We start from the raw sequence: 21,501 nt of genomic DNA on the forward strand, positions 1-21,501 counted from the left end.
ATCTAAATTCAATTTTAGTTTAGAAAAGAAATTAATTCAGATGTGTGTGTGTGTATCACAGGCACACTTTGCTTTAAAATATATTATTCCAAAAGAAATTGCGTATGTGGCAAAATGTCACACGGATATCGTTTTTGAATTTTTAAGGGTTTATACTTATTTTCGAAAAATTATTTGTGACTTTAGCACGTATGTAGATGAGAATACGGTTTTACAAAAATTTACTAGATTTACTAGATTTACTAGATTGCGTTCGAAAATCTACTCGTTGGTTAAAATAAGGTTGAGTGACCAATGACGACAAAGAAATTATTTGATTGATCCTGCTTCTGGATTGGTCAATCACAAACGTCACTCTTCTCTGATGAGCAAATTTTCGCATAAAGTTGGTCCACAATCATCTTATTTTAACTGATGGAGTCGTAAGAAATTAACCAATCGTATTCAATTATTCTTCTCACATTCAACTGTGGTTGGTCAATTTTTTACCACTCCGTCACTTAAAGCAAGGTTGTGGGACCAAGCATAATCGTGGACTTTACGCGGCCAAGTGTCACCTTGCGCGGTTCATAGTCATGCTTCGTGGTAGTCAGTGGTGATCGCGTATTCGCTGGTGGTCGCTTGACAGTTGATTCCGAAGCGGGGGAGGTCAGTCGATCTCCTGTGGTCGATTAGCTCTCCTCGAGACCGACCTCGGTGAAGTAGCTCAGCGACACGTAGCAATATCCGACCCGGCATGGGCGATTCCTTGGACGGCTCCGGGGAACCGTCCCCGGAGTCGCAGAACGTCGCGATCGTCGAGTTCCCGACGTTCGCCAACTACCTGCGCAAAGCTGTAACCGTGCTGCTACCGGACGAGGATACGGTGCCGCCCGCGTTCAACCTGGCGCTCGACGAGCGCTATAACCAGGACTGCGTGCGCAAGTTCCTCGGCGACTCGCAAGTCAGCTCGCTCTACATCCAGAGGAGCTCGACCAAAGGTGAGCCGTCCTCGTCGGGGACGATTCCGATGCGTCTCGCATCCTCCATTGCTGTCGGAGCAACGGTACATTCAACGTGGGAAGGAACGCGTCCTGAAAATCAATCGCGAATTATTCGCACGCCCTATGACGATCTCTCTCCTGCGAGATGACTCACTCGTTCGCCGGCGAGATCGATATATATATGGCAACGCATTAATTATCGACGGACGCGCTCGTTCTCTCACTTTCCTCCGATTTTTCGGATCAAATTCCTCTTGCTGCGCAACTTGCGGAGTTTGATAACGAATCCCTGATAAGGAATCCCGTCTATATCTGCACCTCCGAATAATCGAACGATGCTAAACGTCTTATTTAATATTGAATTTTCTCTCTCTCTCTCTTTCTTTCAAATATAAATATCTTTTATGGAAATATAAATATATTTTATAGAGAATATAAATCAAATATAAATATATTTTGTATAGAAAATGTATTAAGTATATTAATAAAATATATTAATTAAAATATATTTTATTTTCTAGATGAATAAGATACACTAATATATACAACTAAAAATTTTTATTAAATGAGAAATTATTATTATATATTATAGATAAGAATTTTTAATAAATTTTTTTATATGTAATTTCTTTTTGCTTCATAATTTTTTTTCATCATGATTTAATCACTTGTTTAATAACATTTCAACATTACTTATGTTTGTTGTTCTCTCTTTGCGCAGAGGAAGATAGCGGTGAGGGAGATGAGGACAAGGAGAATGCGACTTATTATATGTCAAACGAGATACACTTTTCGAATCCGAAAATGGCCTCCTTAGTTTTGACGAAACGTGGGGGTGTCATCGAGGCTGACAAGTCCATCCACTCTCAAGTGCGTTTAATCACATTCGCCGATGGGCCACCATACGAGACTCTACATGCGATAAGTAAAACCATGGCACCGTATTTTAAAAGTTACGTAAGGGAAACAGGTCGCGCTCACAGGGACGGTGACAAGATGGTACCGTTGGTAGAGAAGAAGATTGCGGAACTCGAGATGGGATTATTGCATTTACAACAGAACATCGATATCCCCGAGATTTCATTACCGGTTCACCCGATCGTGGCCCAAGTCATCAAGCAATGCGAGGAGGAAGGTCGCAAGCCGAAAGTTGCCGACTTTGGCGATAAGGTGGAGGATTCGACGTTTCTAAATCAATTGCAGAACGGCGTCAACAGATGGATAAAAGAGATCCAGAAGGTGACGAAGCTGAATCGTGATCCGGAATCGGGTACGGCGCTTCAGGAGATATCATTCTGGCTGAATCTCGAAAGAGCGTTGCATCGTATCCAGGAGAAACGGGAGAGCATCGAAATCTCTCTGACGCTCGACATACTTAAACATGGCAAGAGATTCCATGCCACGGTAAGCTTCGACACTGACACCGGCCTGAAACAAGCGCTGGCTACTGTAAACGATTACAATCCACTGATGAAAGACTTTCCGATCAACGATCTATTATCGGCTACCGAACTGGAAAGGATACGTAGCAACGTACAGCAGATATTCATGCACTTGCGAAAGATTCGAAGCACTAAATATCCGATTCAAAGAGTGCTGAGATTGGTGGAAGCTATCTCGAGGGACTTGGGGCAGCAGTTGCTCAAGGTGTTGGGTACACGACGATTGATGCATATCCCGTTTGACGATTTCGAGAAGGTGATGGCTCAATGCTTCGAGGTGTTCACTACCTGGGACGATGAGTATGATAAGCTCACGGGTCTGTTGAGAGACGTGGTGAAGAAAAAACGCGACGAGCACATGAAAATGGTGTGGAGGGTATTGCCAGCGCACAAGAAGCTGCAATCGAGGATGGAGCACATGCGTCGCTTCCGGCGACAGCATGAACAGCTGAGAACGGTGATAGTTCGCGTTCTTCGGCCTACAATTCGTCAAAACAGTAACAACTCCACGATAGAGAATGGCGATAACGACAACGTGAAAGTAGAATTTGCTTTGGATGCCGCGGACGCCAATGCTATCAGTGAAGTCAACTTAGCGTATGAGAACGTAAAGGAGGTGGATTGCCTGGACATCACCAAGGAGGGACAGGAATCCTGGGACGCCGCTGTGCATAGATACGAGGAGCGTATAGAACGTGTGGAAGCACGGATCACGGCGCATCTCCGAGATCAATTGGGCACGGCTAAGAACGCGAACGAGATGTTCAGGATATTTTCCAGATTCAATGCGCTTTTCGTACGACCGCATATTCGGGGTGCTATTAGAGAATATCAAACGCAGCTCATACAGAGAGTCAAAGACGATATCGAAGCGTTGCACGAAAAGTTCAAGGTCTCATAGATACAGATAATCTTAACTATTTATTTTAACTATTATTTTAATTATTTATTATTTTGAAACAAATGAATGCGTTTGTGTAATTCTGAAAAATTCTCTACAGGTTCAATACGCTCAAAGTAAATGCTGCAGGATGAGTATGGTGAGAGACTTGCCGCCTGTTGCTGGTTCAATAATATGGGTCAAGCAAATTGATTACCAATTAACAATGTATTTAAAACGTGTCGAAGACGTTTTAGGTAATTTTTCAACTTTTAATTAAAAAAAAATACTTTTCTCGATTTAATATTATATGCATATTTCTAGGCAAAGGATGGGAGAGTCATATTGAAGGTCAGAAATTAAAGGCCGATGGAGATAGCTTTCGTATGAAGCTGTCGACGCAAGAGATCTTCGATGATTGGGCTCGTAAGGTGCAGGCACGGAATCTCGGTGTAACTGGACGTATCTTCACGATCGAAAGCGTGCGTTCGAGAACGGGACGTGGCAATGTGTTGAAGCTGAAAGTGAATTTCCTCCCAGAGATTATTACACTATCTAAAGAAGTGAGAAACTTAAGAAATCTCGGGTTTCGCGTTCCTCTGCCTATCGTGAATAAGGCTCATCAGGCTAACCAGCTATATCCCTTTGCTATCAGCCTCATTGAGAGCATCAGAACTTATGAGAGAACACTGGAGAAGGTAAGATGATATAATTGATGATTATTTTTTAAACTCCACTCACCCAAGGGTCAAACATTTCTTCAAATGGTCAACTTTTTTATATTTTCTGGGCATTTTTGCGCAATTATCATCAGTGTTATATAATGATATATATAGGCAACTTTTAAAGCTTTAAATTCTAAACAAAGTGATAGATAATGTTAGAATATTAGTGCCAGGTGTGTGTTGAAAATACATATTAGAATAATTGATATCTCTAATTCCTTGGATCTCCAATATTTTTAGCTTACCAATCGGAGTCCCCATTGTCCCGCACTAAAGGTAGTCATACTTGATGCTTCCAGGAATTATGCATCTTGCCTATATATGCAAATACTCTTACTGTCTGCCTGCTTAGCTAGTAGAGAGATTTGTAATGCAAGATAATAAGTTTATTTGCTCAATACATATATATATATATATATATATATATATATATATATATTTATTTATTTATTTATTTAACGATCAGTTGTATCAGTTATTTTTAAATATATGTAGGCTTGTACGGATATGCGGCAAGTCTAAAGTCTATAAAAATTTATAAAGATTCAATAAATTATTTATCAAATTGACAAAATATCCTAAAGAATATGAATAAAATATAAATAAATGAAAATATAAATACAAATTAAATTTTATTTTATATATAAAAGCAAATACTTATACAAAAATATATATAATTTATATATAAATATAATTTATATATAAATATAATTTATATATATATTTTACTTTCATAAAGTTAAATGACTTTAAGACTATTCGCATATCCTGAGAATTGCTTGGAGGCAATATAATACATATAAGAATGTTCCATCTGTTTGATATAAATATCCAACAACTCTATCATATAACTTTATAATATCTATATTGTGAATTTTTAAATATGCATATTTTTGAGTTTGATATTTACTGAATGATAATTTTATGTCGTAAAACTGTACTGTACATTATTTGCTTATTACAAATTTAAATATTTAATTAAACGAATTTCTATTTAGATTGAAGACAAAGCCAGTATTATACCCCTGGTTGCTGGTATGCGTAAAGATGTTCTACAATTAATTTCTGAGGTGAGTTAATGGTATACAAAGGATATACCTTTAATATGTACATTTCTTTTTTTTACTTGTTTACACTGCAATTTTTAAATACGTTTATTAAATTAATCATTATTGTTTTGTTATATTTTTATTTAGGGTATCGCTTTAGTTTGGGAATGCTATAAACTTGATCAATATGTGCAACGTTTGTCCGATGCTGTCGTTTCCTTCCAAGAAAGGGTGGAGGATCTTCTAGTTGTGGAGGAACAGCTAGATGTTGATGTACGTTCTCTTGAAACTTGTCCTTATTCTGCGAACACGTTCGCCGACATATTATCCAAGATTCAGAAATCAGTAGACGAGCTATCTTTGAAGAACTACTCCAACTTACACATTTGGGTAGCGAGACTCGATGAAGAGGTGGAAAAGAATTTAGCCGCCAGGTTAGAGGCTGGAATAAAAGCGTGGACCGATGCTCTTACTGGTCACAAGAAAGAAGTAGACCTGAGTATGGACACAGATGCTCCTGCGCAACCGACGCACAAACCTGGTGGTGATCCCAAGATTCAAAATCAGATTCATGAAGTTCGAATCACTAATCAAACTATGTATCTGTATCCCAGCATCGAAGATGCAAGATTCCAGATAATGCAACAATTATTTGCATGGCAAGCGATTGTTACGTCGCAGGTTCGTCTGCAAAGCTCGAGATATCAAGTCGGTCTGGACAAACCTGAATCGGGCACGTACAGAAATTTACTTACCAAGCTTCCCGCCGGGAAACAACCGCTGGAAGCGGCATACGAGGCAGTTGAATCTAAGATGAAAGACGTTGCCGATTATGTCGATCAGTGGTTACGTTATCAGGCACTTTGGGATCTGCAACCGGGTAATCTTTATGGCAAATTGGGCGAAAATATTAATTTGTGGATGAAATGCTTGAATGACATAAAGAAAACGAGAACCACTTTCGATACTTCTGATACAAGACGCGAATTCGGGCCTGTAATCATAGATTTTGCAAAGGTGCAAAGTAAGGTGTCCCTAAAGTACGATTCATGGCATAAAGAGACATTAGGCAAATTCGGAACGCTCCTAGGTAATGAAATGGCGAGTTTTCATTCTCAAGTATCGAAATCTAGAAGCGATCTAGAACAACAATCGATTGAAGCAGCTAGTACATCCGATGCGGTTGGCTTTATAACATATGTGCAATCCTTGAAACGTAAAATGAAGGCGTGGGAGAAACAAGTGGATATATATCGCGAGGGTCAAAGAATACTCGAACGTCAGAGATTCCAGTTCCCAACATCCTGGTTACATGTGGACAACATAGAAGGTGAATGGGGTGCATTCAACGAAATCATTAAACGCAAGGACACCAGCATTCAAACGCAAGTTGCGTCCTTGCAAATGAAGATTGTAGCTGAAGATAAGGCAGTCGAGACGAGAACCACTGACTTTCTCAGTGACTGGGAGAGAGGCAAACCGGTGGAGGGTCATTTGCGACCGGATGATGCCCTGCAACAGCTGCAATTGTTTGAAAGTAAATTCGCCAGGCTCAAAGAAGAAAGAGACAATGTCGCCAAGGCGAAAGAGGCATTAGAATTGCAAGAGCCGGGTGGAATATCCACCAGCGAAGACAGAATGCAAGTAGTATTTGAAGAGCTACAAGACTTAAGAGGAGTTTGGTCGGAATTATCGAGAATATGGGCGCAGATTGACGAAACACGTGAAAAGCCATGGCTCTCTGTACAACCACGAAAATTACGCCAACAATTGGACACGATGATGACCCAATTGAAGGAACTCCCAGCGAGATTAAGGCAATATTCATCATACGAATACGTGAAGAAAATGTTACAGAGTTATACAAAGGTAAATATGCTAATTGTAGAATTAAAGTCTGATGCGCTAAAGGAAAGACACTGGAAACAGTTAACAAAGCAGCTCAGAGTCAATTGGGTATTGAGTGAATTAACTCTCGGCCAAGTCTGGGATGTGAATCTTCAGAAAAATGAGGGTATAGTTAAAGATATTATCCTCGTGGCTCAAGGAGAAATGGCACTCGAGGAATTCCTGAAACAGGTACGAGAGTCCTGGCAAACGTATGAATTGGACTTGATAAATTATCAAAATAAATGCAGGCTGATACGTGGCTGGGACGATTTGTTCAACAAGGTAAAGGAACATATCAATTCGGTGGCTGCTATGAAATTATCGCCATATTATAAAGTGTTCGAGGAAGAAGCCCTGACTTGGGAGGAAAAATTGAATAGAATCAATGCCTTATTCGACGTATGGATAGATGTGCAACGGCGATGGGTCTATCTTGAAGGCATCTTTTCTGGTAGCGCGGATATTAAGACATTATTACCTGTGGAAACGTCACGCTTCCAGAGTATTAGTTCCGAGTTTCTGGGACTGATGAAAAAAGTATCGAAATCCCCCATGGTTACGGATGTTCTAAACATTCCTGGCGTTCAGAGAGCGCTCGAACGTTTGGCTGATCTTCTTGGTAAGATACAGAAGGCGCTGGGCGAATATCTGGAAAGAGAACGTACGTCATTTCCACGCTTTTACTTTGTCGGTGACGAAGATTTACTGGAGATTATCGGTAATAGTAAAAACATTGCGAGACTGCAGAAACACTTCAAGAAGATGTTTGCTGGCGTGGCTGCCATTCTATTGAACGAAGATAATACTATTATCACTGGTATCGCTTCGCGCGAAGGCGAAGAAGTTATATTCCAGAATCCCGTATCGACAATCGATCATCCCAAAATCAACGAGTGGCTATCCCTCGTCGAGAAAGAGATGCGCGTGACGCTCGCCTCGAGTCTCGCAAGGGCAGTACAAGATATTAAACAATTCAAGGATGGAAATATAAACGCTCAGGCATTTATGTCGTGGTGTGATAATTATCAGGCCCAAATAATAGTTCTAGCTGCGCAAATTCTGTGGTCGGAAGACGTGGAAGCGGCGCTACACGAGGCGCAAGCGGATCCGAGCAAAAATTCACTGGAACGGGTTTTAGTACAAGTGGAGGGCACATTAAATGTTCTTGCTGACTCAGTTCTTCAAGAGCAACCGGCTCTAAGAAGAAAGAAATTGGAGCATCTAATCAACGAATTTGTACACAAGCGCACTGTCACCAGACGATTGATCGCCAACAAAGTCTCGAATCCGAAGGCCTTCGAGTGGCTGTGTGAAATGAGATTCTATTTTGATCCGAGACAAACGGAAGTACTTCAGCAGCTTACGATACACATGGCGAACGCTAAGTTCTCTTACGGATTCGAATATCTAGGCGTCCAAGATAGATTGGTGCAAACGCCATTGACCGATAGATGCTATTTGACGATGACGCAAGCATTGGAAGCGCGACTCGGTGGATCGCCGTTCGGACCAGCTGGTACGGGAAAAACTGAATCTGTGAAAGCGTTGGGTCATCAGCTCGGAAGATTCGTATTGGTATTTAATTGCGACGAGACATTTGATTTTCAGGTAATTCAGATCTTGATGATAATATAATGATATAGAGGAATGTATTATTTATTATGTTTAATTTATTATCTATTTGCTGTAGGCTGTGGGTCGTATATTTGTTGGTCTCTGTCAAGTGGGCGCATGGGGCTGTTTCGACGAGTTCAATCGTTTGGAGGAGCGTATGTTGTCCGCTGTCTCTCAACAAGTACAAACGATTCAAGAAGCCCTCAAGAGCCAAATGGAAGGCAAGAAGGAAGGAACTCTTTGCGTCGAGTTGGTCGGAAAGCAAGTCAAAGTCTCGACAGATATGGCTATATTCATCACCATGAATCCAGGATATGCCGGACGTTCCAATTTACCTGACAATCTGAAGAAACTTTTCAGATCACTCGCTATGACTACGCCCGATCGGCAGTTGATTGCCGAAGTGATGCTCTTCAGTCAAGGTTTCCGTTCCGCAGAAAAATTGGCCTGCAAAATTGTGCCGTTTTTCAAGTACGTATCATAAGATAGTACGTTCATAAGATACAGTATTGTAGCAAAGTGTTTGTATCTACAAACTACTTGTGAATATGAATTTTTCAGACTTTGCGACGAACAACTTTCTAATCAATCTCATTACGATTTTGGATTGCGTGCACTTAAATCCGTGCTGATCTCTGCCGGAAACGTGAAACGCGATCGTATACAAAAGATCAAAGAAGGCATGCAGAATCGTGGTGAGACTAATATCGATGAAGCCTCGATCGCTGAAAATTTGCCCGAACAAGAAATACTCATTCAATCTGTATGTGAAACGATGGTTCCCAAATTGGTCGCCGAAGACATTCCGTTATTGTTTAGTTTGCTGAGTGACGTGTTCCCTAATGTGAATTACACACGGGCGGAAATGAAGGGTAAATTATTATAATAAAATAAGAAACAAATGTGTGTACTTGTACAGATATTTAATATTTCTAGATATATGTATGTATGTATTTTATTCTCTCTAGGATTGAAGGACCAAATCAGAAAAGTATGCGCCGAGGAATATCTAGTGTGCGGCGAAGGAGACGAGCAAGGTGGCGCCTGGCAAGAAAAGGTAATATATTTTTTTAAATTTATATGTTATAAATGATTTTTGAATATGAATATATTTTACACGAATAAATATTATTTAATATAAATATTATTTACACATAATTTGCACATAATTAAAACACTAAATATTATTTACACGTTATTTATAATATAAATATTATTTACACGCTAATCATCTTTTCGCGCATTAACACACAACTATTACACTTATGTCACTAATCAAAAAATATTAACTATATTTATAAAAAATTAACTGCACATCACACATTTTTATTTACATATTAAATAATAGTAAAGACTTAATTTTCATATTGTTTATGCGTACTAAGGAATCAGTTGGTGAGACGTGGGTAGAAAAGGTGAGGTTGATTTAAATTTAATCGTCTAATTGTGTTATTTGCGTTTATAGTTCATATCCTTTGTATTTTCATATCATGCTGGCATCGCTATTAATCATCTTCATTTTATTCTGACATAATCTTTTACTTATAATATATTGTTTATTTAGGTACTTCAATTATACCAAATTTGCAACTTGAATCATGGATTAATGATGGTCGGACCGAGCGGATCCGGTAAAACTATGGCGTGGAAAGTACTTCTCAAAGCATTGGAGCGATTCGAGGGTGTGGAAGGCGTCGCCCACGTGATCGATCCGAAAGCGATCAGCAAGGAAACTCTGTATGGTGTGTTAGATCCGAACACGCGCGAATGGACGGACGGTCTGTTCACACATATACTGAGGAAGATAATCGACAATGTGAGGGGTGAAATCAATAAACGGCAATGGATCATATTTGACGGAGACGTCGATCCGGAATGGGTTGAGAATTTGAACTCTGTATTGGACGACAATAAGCTTCTCACTCTGCCCAACGGCGAACGTCTGAGTTTACCGCCGAACGTGAGAGTGATGTTCGAGGTGCAAGATCTTAAATACGCCACCCTGGCCACCGTGTCGCGTTGCGGTATGGTTTGGTTCTCGGAGGACGTGCTGTCGACAGAAATGATATTCGAAAACTACATGTTACGCTTACGAAATATACCACTGGAAGACGGCGAAGAGGATAATCTCGGCAAAAAGACGACAGAAAAGGAGGACACTGTATCGCCAGCATTAGCAGTACAGCGTGAAGTCGCCAGCATCATGCAAAGTTACTTCGCGCCCGATGGCTTGGTTGTGAGATGCCTGGAATATGCCATGAAGCAGGAACACATAATGGACTTTACGCGCTTGCGAGCGCTCAGTTCTCTATTCTCTATGCTGAATCAAGCTGTACGCAATGTATTGCAGTACAATCACGCGCACATCGACTTTCCCTTGCCGAGCGAGCAATTGGAACGTTACATGCCTAAGTGCTTGGTTTACGCGCTTCTATGGAGTTTTGCGGGAGATGCTAAATTGAAAGTTAGATCCGACTTGGGTGATTTTATCAGATCAATCACAACTGTACCTTTACCTTCTCAGAATAACATACCGATTATAGACTTTGAAGTGAACATACACGGCGAATGGTTACCTTGGAGCAATAAAGTTCCTCAGATCGAAGTGGAGACTCACAAAGTCGCCAGCCCAGATATTGTCGTACCTACTTTGGATACCGTGAGGCACGAGAGTTTATTATACACTTGGTTGGCCGAGCATAAACCATTAGGTAAGTGATTGTAATATTCGTTTAGCAAAGAGATGAACAGACGCATTCATTTATGTAAGAAAGAAATAATTGTATTTATTTACAGTACTTTGTGGACCACCCGGTTCTGGTAAAACCATGACGCTCTTTTCGGCTTTGCGAGCGTTACCAGATATGGAAGTCGTTGGTCTTAACTTTTCCTCCGCCACGACACCTGAATTGTTACTAAAGACGTTCGATCATTATTGCGAATATCGCAAGACGCCCAATGGCGTTGTGTTGTCACCGGTGCAATTAGGCAAATGGCTGGTTCTATTCTGCGACGAAATCAATTTACCTGACATGGACAATTATGGAACGCAGCGTGTAATCTCCTTTTTACGGCAATTGGTGGAACATAAGGGCTTCTATAGAACCAGCGATCAGGCCTGGGTTACTTTGGAAAGGATTCAATTTGTGGGCGCCTGTAATCCACCTACAGATCCCGGTAGGAAACCTCTCAGTCACAGATTCCTGCGACATGTGCCCGTCATTTATGTTGATTATCCCGGAGAAACTTCCCTGAAACAGATTTATGGTACATTTACGCGCGCCATGCTTAGGTAAATTTCATTTTTTATAGCTAAAGATTTTATTGTGTTATAAATATTGATTAGTATGAGAAAAATTTGATTAGTATGAGAAATATTGATTAGTATGAGAAAAATTTTTCTTATAAAATTATAGATTAACGCCTAATCTGAGAGGTTACGCGGAAGCCTTGACGAACGCAATGGTGGAATTCTATCTGGCTTCTCAGGAAAGATTCACTCAGGACATGCAGCCGCACTACGTATATTCGCCGCGAGAGATGACACGATGGGTACGTGGCATCTGCGAAGCCATTAGACCGCTAGATAATCTCTCCGTTGAAGGTCTAGTGCGCTTGTGGGCCCATGAAGCTCTTCGTCTGTTCCAAGACAGATTGGTAGAAGAATCCGAGAGAGCTTGGACGAACAAAAACATAGACACCGTCGCTTTGAAGCACTTTATGTCGGTTGACAGAGAGAAAGCGTTAGCGAGACCAATCTTGTACAGTAACTGGCTGTCAAAGGATTACGTGCCGGTGAACAGAGAAGAGCTGAGAGATTACGTTCGAGCGAGGTTGAAAATATTCTACGAGGAAGAGTTAGATGTACCATTAGTACTTTTTGACGAGGTTCTAGAACATGTTCTACGAATTGACAGAATTTTCCGACAGCCTCAGGGACACTTGTTGCTTATCGGTGTCTCTGGCGCTGGAAAGACAACTCTGTCGAGATTCGTTGCATGGATGAATGGCTTGTCTATTTTCCAAATTAAGGTAATTTCTATATTTCTGTTAAAATAATTTCTATTTCTGTTAAGATATATATTAATTGTACGTCAACATATCGTATTGTAATCTTTTTCTAATCGATCAATACGTGATACAGGTGCACAATAAGTATACAGGTGAAGATTTCGACGAAGATTTGCGACAAGTATTAAGACGCTCTGGTTGTAAGGATGAAAAGATAGCTTTCATTCTCGATGAATCCAACGTGTTGGATTCTGGTTTTCTCGAACGGATGAACACATTACTTGCTAACGGAGAAGTGCCCGGATTGTTCGAAGGTGACGAATACACCACGCTCATGACGCAGTGCAAGGAAGGTGCTCAACGGGAGGGTTTGATGCTGGATTCCAACGAGGAATTGTACAAGTGGTTCACCGGCCAAGTTATGAAAAATCTACATGTCGTGTTCACAATGAATCCAAGCACGGATGGTCTAAAAGATCGCGCGGCAACGTCTCCTGCATTATTCAACAGATGCGTGCTGAATTGGTTCGGCGATTGGTCGGACAACGCATTGTTCCAAGTCGGCAAAGAGTTTACTAATCGGGTCGACCTGGAGAGACCCATGTGGAAGTGTCCAGACTTCTTCCCATCCGTGTGCTCCCTGATCCCGTCGCAACCCTCGCACAGGGACGCTGTTATAAACGCGTGCGTTTATGTTCATCAGACTCTGCATAAAGCGAATGCACGGTTGGCCAAGAGAGGCGCCCGAACCATGGCGATCACACCACGCCATTACTTAGATTTTATTAATCACTTTGTCAAGCTGTATCAAGAAAAGAGAAGCGATTTGGAGGAGCAACAGTTACATTTGAATGTCGGTTTGAGTAAAATTGCCGAGACTGTGGAGCAAGTGGAAGAGATGCAGAAGAGTTTAGCTGTCAAATCTCAGGTGAGATAGGCTGAATTTGTAACAAATTTGTTTTCCTCTTTCAACGGAACATAGAGTTTTTAACCGATATTATTCTGCATTTTTTTCATAGGAACTGCAAGCTAAAAATGAAGCTGCGAATGCGAAATTAAGACAAATGGTGAAGGACCAACAGGAAGCAGAGAAGAAGAAGGTACAGAGTCAAGAGATTCAGCAGCAATTGGCTATTCAAACGGTGGCTATTAATCAGAAGAGAGATGATGTCATGGCAGATCTTGCTCTAGTCGAGCCAGCCGTTATCGATGCTCAAAATGGTATGCATTTCCAACAATATATTTTTCGTTACATTATTATATAAACTTTTCGAAAATTTTGCGTATTTTTATCTCTACAATAAGACTATAGTAAGTATCTAAGATGCTAATCATATATTCTATAATCCATCATACATATCTTCAAGATCATCATGATATTTTTCAAAATTATCATACATATATCGAGAGTTATATGATTATTATTTTAAAAAATAGTCAAGAAACGCGGTGGCAGTATTTTATATATGTTTACGCTGTTTTTTTGAATTATGTTCGCTTTAAAATTCCTACTTGTACTGAAACATTCGCAACGAGTGTAGCCGTGAAGGCGATTAAGCGGCAGCATCTCGTCGAAATCCGATCTATGGCGAATCCGCCCGCGGTCGTGAAGCAAGCGTTAGAATCCATATGCCTGTTGCTTGAGGAAAACGCCACAGATTGGAAACAAATTCGTGCCATTATAATGAAGGACAGCTTCATCCCCACTATCGTCAACTTCAACACGGAGAACATCACGTAAGGGACCACAACGTAACGGACCTGTTGAACGTTCGCGCGGAATTCTAATACAAGCCACTTTATAACAGCTTGATACATGTTCTGTTTTCATCAACACTATTGATTTCAGCAACGCTCGCTCGTGTCACTGCATCGTTACAGCTGCAAGGAGATGACATAACTTAAGAACAAAATTGCTAAACGAATGTTTCGACTGATCGTTTATGTCTCTTTGCACATGTAAAGATGAGACACATAACACATGTATATAATATATATGTTACTTATGTGTTGCCTCTTATACAAGACTCTAACACTCGTCGAGGAAGGCTTTCACAGCCAGTGTCTTTACCCATAACTTTGCTCGCACATTCTCCTCTTTGTACTAATAATCATGCCCTTTGATTTTTCGTACAGCGGTGAAATCGATAAAGAAACAGCATTTAGTCGAGGTACGCTCCATGGCGAATCCGCCGGCGATCGTGAAGGTCGCGTTGGAGTCTATCTGCTTGTTGCTCGGCGAGAATGCCAGCGACTGGAAATCTATCCGCGCGGTCATCATGAGGGACAATTTTATCAATACCATTGTCTCTAATTTCAGTACCGAGGATATTACGTAAGCATGAATTCGTTTTCTTTTCGTTTGATTTTATGCTGCAATACCGAGAGATTTGCAAATTCAGATATCGTTACTGCAATTAAATTATACTATGATTACGCTTGATTTGATGGTCAAAAAATTATATTATAAATTTATTTACTATATATTCAATTATTACATTTATATGATGATTGTTAATTTTGTTTTTTATTAAAAGTTGATGTTGAAAGACGTTGCCGTGAAAAAATATGAATTCTTGTATGTATTTTTGTATATTTTTTATGTTATAAAAATATGCGCCGTGTGTATTATATGTGATAATCGTATTTCTTATTTCTTACTTAATCGCTTGCATTCAATTTGGCAGAAACTTTTTTTATCGCTTTAAAAACACATCGTAATGTATATATTAATAAATTTCCCCTGCAAAAGTTAACTATTTCTTTTATTGCATGTTAACAACTGATTGATGACTTTGTTATTAACATTAAATTGTATAGATAACATTAAATTGTATAGATTTTGTTATAACGATATGTATATTACAACATATTTACATATATCAAACGAAATGTTTTTAAGCTTGTATTTGAAGTAAAAGGTTGATTTCTTGATTGATTTATTATTTAAGCAAAATAATTTCTTTATCAATATTATATGTAATATTTCAATGTAACATAAATGTAACATAAAAATATTATATTAAAATAGAGTCAGAAAAACATTCTTTATTAAGTCAGAAAATTAATAAAAATCTTATTTAGCGATGAGGTGAGAGAAAAAATGAAGAGTCGCTATCTGAGCAATCCTGACTACAACTTTGAAAAAGTAAATCGCGCTAGTTTGGCTTGCGGTCCTATGGTGAAGTGGGCCATAGCGCAGGTAATTTTTATCGCTTGAAAATTTCGAAAGATATATTATTTATATAACTGTCAAAGGGAGGAACAAACTCAAAATATGTAAATATATTTTCAGATTGAATACGCTGACATGTTGAAGCGAGTTGAACCGTTACGCGATGAGCTTTATTCTCTGGAGCGACAGGCGGAAACTAACAAACTGAAGGGCGAAGAAGTGAAGAACTTGATCACTCAATTGGAGCGAAGTATAGCGTCGTATAAGGAAGAGTATGCCCAGCTTATCTCGCAAGCGCAAGCTATTAAAGCCGATCTGGAGAGTGTGCAGGCCAAGGTGAATAGATCGATCGCTCTGTTAAAATCTCTAGTCATAGAGAGAGAAAGATGGGAAGCGACAAGCGAAACATTCAAGAGTCAGATGTCCACGATAATCGGAGACGTTTTATTGTCGTCTGCCTTCTTGGCTTACGCCGGCTATTTCGATCAGCATGTAAGTTTCAGAATTCCTTTTATTTTTTTGCGATGTAACGAATTCATATGTTAATCTATAAGTTCGCTTATTTCAGTATCGTCAAAATCTCTTCACTACATGGTGCCAACATCTGCATCATGCGAACCTGCAATTCAGACCCGATATTGCCAGAACGGAATACTTGTCCAATCCTGATGAACGTTTGAGGTGGCAGGCGAACGCGTTGCCAACCGATGATCTATGCACTGAGAACGCGATTATGTTGAAGCGTTTCAACAGATATCCGTTGATTATCGATCCATCCGGTCAGGCGACGGAATTCATCTTGAACGAGTTTAAAGACCGAAAGATCACGAAGACCAGCTTCTTGGACGATTCGTTTAGGAAGAATCTCGAGAGCGCTCTGCGTTTCGGTAACCCATTGTTGGTTCAGGATGTGGAAAATTACGATCCTATACTGAATCCCGTGTTGAACCGGGAACTGAGACGAACAGGCGGACGAGTGCTGATCACGCTTGGTGATCAGGACATAGATCTCTCGCCGTCTTTCGTCATCTTTTTATCGACAAGGGATCCGACAGTGGAATTCCCGCCGGACATCTGCTCGCGTGTAACATTTGTCAACTTTACCGTTACGAGAAGTTCTCTGCAAAGCCAGTGCTTGAATCAAGTGCTGAAGGCCGAACGTCCCGACATCGACGAAAAGCGATCCGATTTACTGAAGCTACAGGGAGAGTTCCATCTGCGATTACGACAACTCGAAAAATCTTTGCTGCAAGCATTGAATGACGCCAAGGGTAAGATCCTGGACGACGATTCCGTAATCACAACTCTTGAGACTCTGAAACAAGAGGCTGCTGATATTAGTAAGAAGGTGGAGGAGACAGACAAGGTCATAGCGGAGATTGAGACAGTCTCTCAACAGTACCTGCCTCTGTCTCAAGCATGTTCGAACATGTACTTCACGATGGACAGCCTCAATCAGGTACATTTCCTATATCAATATTCGCTGAAGATGTTCCTGGATATCTTCACATTCGTGCTGTCGCAAAATCCAAAGTTGTCTGGCGTATCGGATTACGGTCAACGACTCATGCTCATCACGCGCGATCTCTTCTCCGTATGTTACGAAAGAGTTGCGCGCGGAATGCTGCACACGGATAGATTAACTTTTGCCCTGTTGCTCTGTCGCATTCACCTGAAAGGCATACCCACGGAGTCTACATACGACAGCGAATTTACCTTCTTCCTGCGAGGTAAGGAAGGCGTGCTTAACATCCGAGCACCGCCAGTGTCAAATCTAAGCTCGGAACAGCAGGAAGCGATGATGCGCCTCAGCATAAGACTACCTGCTTTCAAGAGACTGGCAGACAAGATTCAGGAGAGCGCGGATTCATTTAGCGCATGGTTGCAGTCGCCTACGCCCGAGACATGCGTGCCAAAGCTCTGGGACGAAGAGAAACCGCTGTCATCTACGGGAACAGCGATGCATCAGTTGCTGATAATACAGGCCTTCCGACCAGATCGCGTGATTGCGGCCGCATCCCTCGTCGTGGCCTCTGCTTTCGGCGAATCCTTTATGCCTGCCGCGGAGGCTGAACTTGACTTCGCGTCCGTCGTCGAGAACCAATTGAAAGCGACCGTGCCGACTCTGTTATGTTCGGTGCCAGGCTTCGACGCTTCTGGCCGAGTAGACGATCTGGCCGCGGAACTAGGCAAACAAATAGCTAGTATCGCTATCGGATCGGCGGAGGGATTCAATCAGGCCGACCGCGCTATAAATATGGCTGTGAAAGCCGGCAGGTGGGTGCTGCTGAAGAACGTACATCTCGCCCCGCAATGGTTAGTGCAGTTGGAGAAGAAACTGCATAGTCTGCAACCGCATGCCAGCTTCCGCTTATTCCTAACGATGGAAATTAATCCAAAAGTACCGGTGAATCTACTGAGAGCTGGTAGGATCTTTGTGTTCGAGCCACCTCCCGGTATACGAGCGAACCTGTTACGCACATTCAGTACTGTGCCTGCTTCAAGAATGATGAGAGCGCCCAATGAGCGGGCTCGTCTCTATTTCCTGCTTGCGTGGTTCCACGCGATCGTGCAGGAACGATTGCGTTATGCACCGCTGGGTTGGGCCAAACACTACGAGTTCAACGAGAGTGACTTGAGAGTCGCCTGCGACACCCTGGACACATGGATCGAGGCCACAGCCATGGGCAGAACGAATCTACCGCCTGAGAAGGTACCTTGGGATGCTCTGGTGACTCTTCTCTCTCAGTGCATCTACGGCGGTAAAATCGACAATGATTTCGATCAACGTCTTTTGGCTTCGTTCCTGCGTAAGCTCTTCACTCCGCGCTCATTCGAAGCTGACTTTGCTTTAGTCGCTAATATCGATGGGGCGCAGAGCAATCAAAGACATATTACGATGCCGGACGGTACTAGACGCGATCATTTCTTAAAGTGGATCGAGTCTCTCTCGGATAGACAAACACCTTCCTGGCTCGGTCTCCCGAATAATGCGGAGAAGGTGCTTTTGACCACAAGAGGAACGGATTTGGTCTCCAAATTACTCAAGATGCAACAATTAGAGGACGAGGATGAATTAGCGTATTCGAACGAGGAATCTTTGGTTACACCGAGGGAAGCCGAAGCGGATGGTCGGCCGTCTTGGATGAGGACTTTACACAATTCAGCCTCCACCTGGTTGCAGTTGCTACCAAAGAACTTGCCGATATTGAAGAGAACGGTCGAGAATATCAAAGATCCATTGTACAGGTACTTTGAAAGGGAAGTCAATAGCGGGGCAAAATTACTTCAAGACGTTATTCACGATTTGGAAGATGTTGTATTAATTTGTCAAGTAAGTGTTTTATTTCTTTTAAAAGAGTTAATGAAGCATTCATGATAACTGTGAATATCTCTAACATTGTATTTGATAATCTCTGACAGGGCGAGAAGAAACAGACTAATTATCACAGAACGATGCTGTCCGAATTGGTGAAGGGTATTTTGCCAGGTGGTTGGAGGAGATATACCGTGCCAAGAGGCTGTACAGTTATACAATGGATCACTGATTTCAGTCACAGGGTCTCACAGTTGCAGGAAGTTTCGCGTTTAGTCTCTCAAGGCGGAGCAAAGGAAATAAAGGTATTTTCTCGATTCTCTTTCAAATAATTGATTTGTCACTTTGTTGTTTCGAATATTTTTATATATTATAGATGTTATCTTACAGCTGTGTTGCCATTCTTCATCATGTAAACCTTCCTCTCGATTAAATTCATATTATACATTAAAAATAATTTTTTTTCAGAGTTTCCCAGTTTGGCTTGGAGGTTTGTTGAATCCCGAAGCTTACATCACTGCAACCAGACAGTGCATCGCGCAGGCTAACAGTTGGTCGCTTGAGGAACTGCAATTAAACGTAACTATTGGTGATGGCGATAATATCGCTACGGATGACTGCTCGTTCGCCGTTACTGGCTTAAAGTTGCAGGGCGCACAATGTAAGGATAATCAATTGTATTTAACTTCGACCATCATGACCGATTTACCGGTCACGATGTTAAGGTGGGTGCGATCATCCACCGAGGATATCCGAAGGGGCAAATTGTCCTTACCGGTTTATTTGAACAGTACTCGTACTGAGCTACTGTTTACTGTCGATTTGAATATTGCTCCTAGTCAAGAACCGCACAGTTTTTACGAGAGAGGAGTCGCTGTCTTGACATCCACCGCTTTGAATTAATATTAATCATTAACTCGATAATTACGAGATCGTTTAGCGCGAATTGTACCGCTTATAATCACAAATAACTATTATGATTACAACAATTTAAGACACGTTGCCGCACGTTGCAAGATATATTTGTAAAGAAAATGAGGGCATATATAAGGAATAACGTATCACTACAAAAGTCTAAAAATAAGTATTAAAAGAAATCTATATTTTACACGAATTGCTTTCAAGTTTCCAGAGGATTTTTGTGCTGCATAATTAGAATGTATAATTAGAAACAATCCGCGTTCGCGGCACGTATAATTAAATATGTATCATTTTTTTATTAGAATTAATATCTTTGCGAGAAGAAGGTTGTAATATATCTATATAGTTTATTTAATTTTGTATACGTTTAGACTCTCTTCTTTCCTCTCAAGTATACTTTTTTGTAACAAAGTTACATTACGTTTTTGCCCAAATGTAATTATATATCGAGATATTATAGTGTTTATAACACAGAATCTTAACTAGCATCTAATAAAGTCGTACTATAACAGTATTATTTATCTCAGCTATTTGTACTCAACTATATATCCTTAACACATATATGTATATATATATCCTATTATTTTTATTTATTTTCATTTTCCACAAATTATATAATTTAATAATTTTATACATATCTCAATTGGATTTATCATATTGAAAATCGAAACTTTAACGCGCAAATTATTACTCGTTGACAATTTGCACGTGATTCAGTAAACCTACATCTTATCTATTAAAGAAAAATCTTTTAAGGTGACCAAGGTGCCCTTATCACTGTACTTATTTTATCAGCACACGATTCTAAAAGAAGAGTTTTATCCTCGTAAATATCTTTACGAGATAACTTTATTTGTTAAATGATATATCGCGTACATATTGATGCAATTAACTCACGTTCTTATCGTGTTATCCTTATCATATATGATACGAAAAAATTTTACATGCGTGGGATGCGGGAAATATTTCTGGGAAATAATAATCACTTGAAATTGTATTTCACATTATAATTATCGCATTACATGTATCGCTATTTTTTGTACAGCACTATTATACTAAAGTTATTTTTACCAGGGTACACAAATATAATAACTGTATTTTATTATTATAAGTGTCTGAAAAGTTTGCATCATAAATATGAAAGTATACTAAGTTTAGAGTTTGTGTATATGCATACAAGTAAAATATGTGCATTGATAAAAGGGAATAACTTGAAGGATAAGGAAACGTAATAATAATAGATTATATCAAGAATAGTTACAGCATAAAAATGCAAGATTTAGTCTCTTATTTCTTCCCATTGCCGAATAGGAAGTACTATAATTCTGATTTTATATACGCCAGCAAAACGGATTATATTATACTTGAGAAAACGATTTATTCAAAGAACTAATAGGATATTATTTTCTATAGATAATTACAACGTACATACAACGCGCGCGATTCTTAATCCAAACATCCCATATGTTAACTAGTGGCGAAATAAAGATATTAT

At 40.2% G+C, this 21,501-nt stretch overlaps 1 protein-coding gene across 8 annotated transcripts; it reads left to right on the forward strand.

The window, feature by feature from the left end:
• The first annotated feature begins 595 nt into the window (after positions 1 to 595).
• On the forward strand, positions 596 to 20,532 carry LOC105249210 (dynein heavy chain, cytoplasmic). 8 transcript variants are annotated; one of them, XM_011254505.3, is made up of 22 exons: positions 596 to 980; positions 1,705 to 3,317; positions 3,427 to 3,562; positions 3,630 to 4,003; positions 4,271 to 4,306; positions 5,029 to 5,100; positions 5,227 to 8,577; positions 8,660 to 9,054; positions 9,145 to 9,455; positions 9,552 to 9,640; positions 9,969 to 9,998; positions 10,148 to 11,294; positions 11,380 to 11,875; positions 12,000 to 12,615; positions 12,728 to 13,522; positions 13,614 to 13,815; positions 14,136 to 14,331; positions 15,679 to 15,796; positions 15,890 to 16,261; positions 16,338 to 19,103; positions 19,193 to 19,390; positions 19,554 to 20,532. In XM_011254505.3, the coding sequence occupies exons 1-22, from the start codon at positions 737 to 739 to the stop codon at positions 19,986 to 19,988; spliced, it is 13,992 nt and encodes a 4,663-aa protein (XP_011252807.1). In that variant the 5' UTR covers positions 596 to 736; the 3' UTR covers positions 19,989 to 20,532. The 8 variants fall into 8 exon arrangements, with proteins under 8 accessions (XP_011252807.1, XP_011252810.1, XP_011252812.1 ...); XM_011254504.3 differs by lacking the exon at positions 14,136 to 14,331 and adding an exon at positions 14,731 to 14,929 and having other exon boundaries at positions 597 to 980; XM_011254508.3 differs by lacking the exon at positions 9,969 to 9,998.
• The last annotated feature ends 969 nt before the right edge of the window (positions 20,533 to 21,501 follow it).

Source organism: Camponotus floridanus, unplaced genomic scaffold (assembly GCF_003227725.1).
Source record: "Camponotus floridanus strain SB8 unplaced genomic scaffold, Cflo_v7.5 scaffold24, whole genome shotgun sequence".
In the NCBI taxonomy this organism is placed as follows: Eukaryota; Metazoa; Arthropoda; class Insecta; order Hymenoptera; family Formicidae; genus Camponotus; species Camponotus floridanus.